Here is a 2,340-nt window from a genome sequence, read left to right on the forward strand (position 1 = left end):
CGCTCATGCAACAACAGATGCAGCAGATGCAACAGACAATCAACACACAAGAGGCTGCTCGCCAAGCAGCCGCCGACCTAGCTGCTCAGCAAGTCGAGCAACAAGGCGCTCCCATCGGAGAGCGGAACCTTCCGCGTAAGTTCCCCACCACTCGCTCCGCAATCAATCCGCCTCCCTGCACTAGACAGGACTATGAAATCAAACTCGCTTTGATCAGCTTGGTGCAGAAGAAAACGTTCAACGGTCTCGCAGCTGAAATCCCTTTGGACCACACTGAGAATTTTGAGAGAGTCTGCAACTTCTCTCGTGCGAATGGAGTGCCACCAGATTACATCAAGTGCACGTTGTTCCCATTCTCCTTGGAAGGGAAAGCAGCTCGTTGGCTCGACTCGCTCCCAACCGGTACGCTCACTACATGGGAACAAGTCAGAGTGGCGTTCTTGAGCCACTTCTATACGAAGTCCAAAACCGCAGCTCTAAGGCATAAGATCTTGAATTTCAAGCAAAAGACCGACGAACCTTTCTATGATGCTTGGGAACGTTACAAGGAATACCGAAGGGAGTGCCCTCACCATGGGTTTGAGGATGACTATATTCTGGAAATGTTCTATGATGGAGTGAGCTATGAATTTCGCAATGCTCTGGATTCCTCGAGCAATGGGGATTTCATGACACAAACAACACTAGGCGCATTCGCACTGATCAAAAATATGGCGTCCAGCTCCCTCAACAAGAACAAGGAACATGATCGCTCCAAAAGCGTAAACAGCACAGACGACCTTGCGGCTAAGGTTGACCAGCTATTGAAATGTAATCAGAGCCAAGTGTTCATCATGGAGGAATCTGCATCAGAGAACAATGTTTCAGACACTACAACTGAGGGAGACAACACCGTGGATGACCAACAAGAAGTGAGCTACGTCAATGGACAAGGATGGCAGTACAAGAACTACCACCCGAACCCTAACTTTAGGAACAATCCTCACCTCTTTTCATATTCCAAGGCTGACAATCCGGTTGACAACGCTCAGAACAGTCAAGGGCAGAACAGCGGCTATCAGAAACCATATCAGGGAAGAACATATGTCCTGAGCCAAGCGCAGCATAACCAGTTCCAGAACCAGAAACAGCAAACTGCTCAACCGACCACTCCTTTGCCTACAACTGCTCTGCAAGATGAAATAAAGGGTCTAGCAACGATGATGCAGCAGCTGCTCCAGGGTCAACAGATTCAAGGGAAAGCGATGAATCAAGTCACCACTGACATCAACTCCAGGATGAACCACATGTTCAATGACCTGAGTACCAAATATGATAACGTAGCCAGCCATATGCGCCAGATGGATGTTCAGATCGCACAGACAGCTGAGAGCGTCAAGAGGCAGCAAGGTACTCTACCTGGAAAGACCGAAAAGAATCCTAAAGAATGCAATCCTGTAGCACTAAGGAGTGGAAGAAACCTACCGTGAGAGCGTCAAGAGGCAGCAAGGTACTCTACCTGGAAAGACCAACAAGAATCCTAAGGAGTGGAAGAAACCTACCGGATACAATTTCCAAGAAGTTTTCAGCAGCGGAAAAGGGTAAGCAGAAAGAGGGTGAGCAACCAAGATCTGAAGCAATTCCTTTATCTGACGAGGAACCAGAACAGTCTGCTGAGACTGATCTGACACCTGTCGCTCCACCAGTTGAGCCTGTTCCTCCGCGCGAATACACCCCCAAGGTTCCATATCCTGTTCCAGCAAAGACGTCACGCAAGGATCGGGAGGAGACCAAGTGTAAAAAGATGCTGGAAGATCTAACTATCAAATTACCTCTTGTAGATGCGATACAAATGATCCCTTCTATGCGCAGCTTAATGAAAGGGTCGATCTCTGGTAAGGTGACTGGAGACAGTGAGCTACTGATGGTTCCAAGCAAGTTTGTTCTCTCCATACAAATCAGGAGAACTGTATTCGCCTGTTCTCTATCCGATCTGGGTTCCAGCGTCAATCTCGTGCCTTACTCTGTGGCAAAACGACTGGGCTTCACAAACTTCAAACCGACAAGACTCTCCCTTGTGTTCACCGACAGATCAGTCAAGTCACCGGTGGGTATTCTGGAAGATCTTCATGTCCGAGTGGGGAACACTTTTGTTCCTACAGATTTTGTGGTTCTGGAATTTGAAGAAGAACCGAGAGATCCACTCATCTTGGGATGTCCCTTCTTGTGCACAGCTGGTGCGATCATTGATGTTTGGCAAGGGAGGATTGATCTTCACCTAGGAGACATTGCGATGTAGTTCGAAATGAACAAATTGCTGAAGAAACCGATGCTAGATGCGCAGACATACACCTTTGAGTC

General features: G+C 48.1%; 1 protein-coding gene across 1 annotated transcript; it reads left to right on the forward strand.

The window, feature by feature from the left end:
- The first annotated feature begins 5 nt into the window (after positions 1-5).
- Positions 6-2,278, forward strand: LOC106297653. Its single transcript, XM_013733855.1, has 2 exons — positions 6-1,381; positions 1,441-2,278. The coding sequence occupies exons 1-2, from the start codon at positions 6-8 to the stop codon at positions 2,276-2,278; spliced, it is 2,214 nt and encodes a 737-aa protein (XP_013589309.1).
- Positions 2,279-2,340: the final 62 nt, after the last annotated feature.

Source organism: Brassica oleracea, chromosome C6, assembly GCF_000695525.1.
Source record: "Brassica oleracea var. oleracea cultivar TO1000 chromosome C6, BOL, whole genome shotgun sequence".
Lineage (NCBI taxonomy): Eukaryota > Viridiplantae > Streptophyta > Magnoliopsida > Brassicales > Brassicaceae > Brassica > Brassica oleracea.

What these genes read in the sequence shown, in the direction of transcription:
- LOC106297653 (XM_013733855.1), top strand. Translation starts at nt 6, where the DNA reads ATGCAACAACAGATGCAGCAGATGCAACAGACAATCAACACACAAGAG. An exon ending in ACAGCTGAGAGCGTCAAGAG is followed by an intron (nt 1,382 to 1,440) that starts GCAGCAAGGTAC and finishes GCAATCCTGTAG; the next exon opens with CACTAAGGAGTGGAAGAAAC.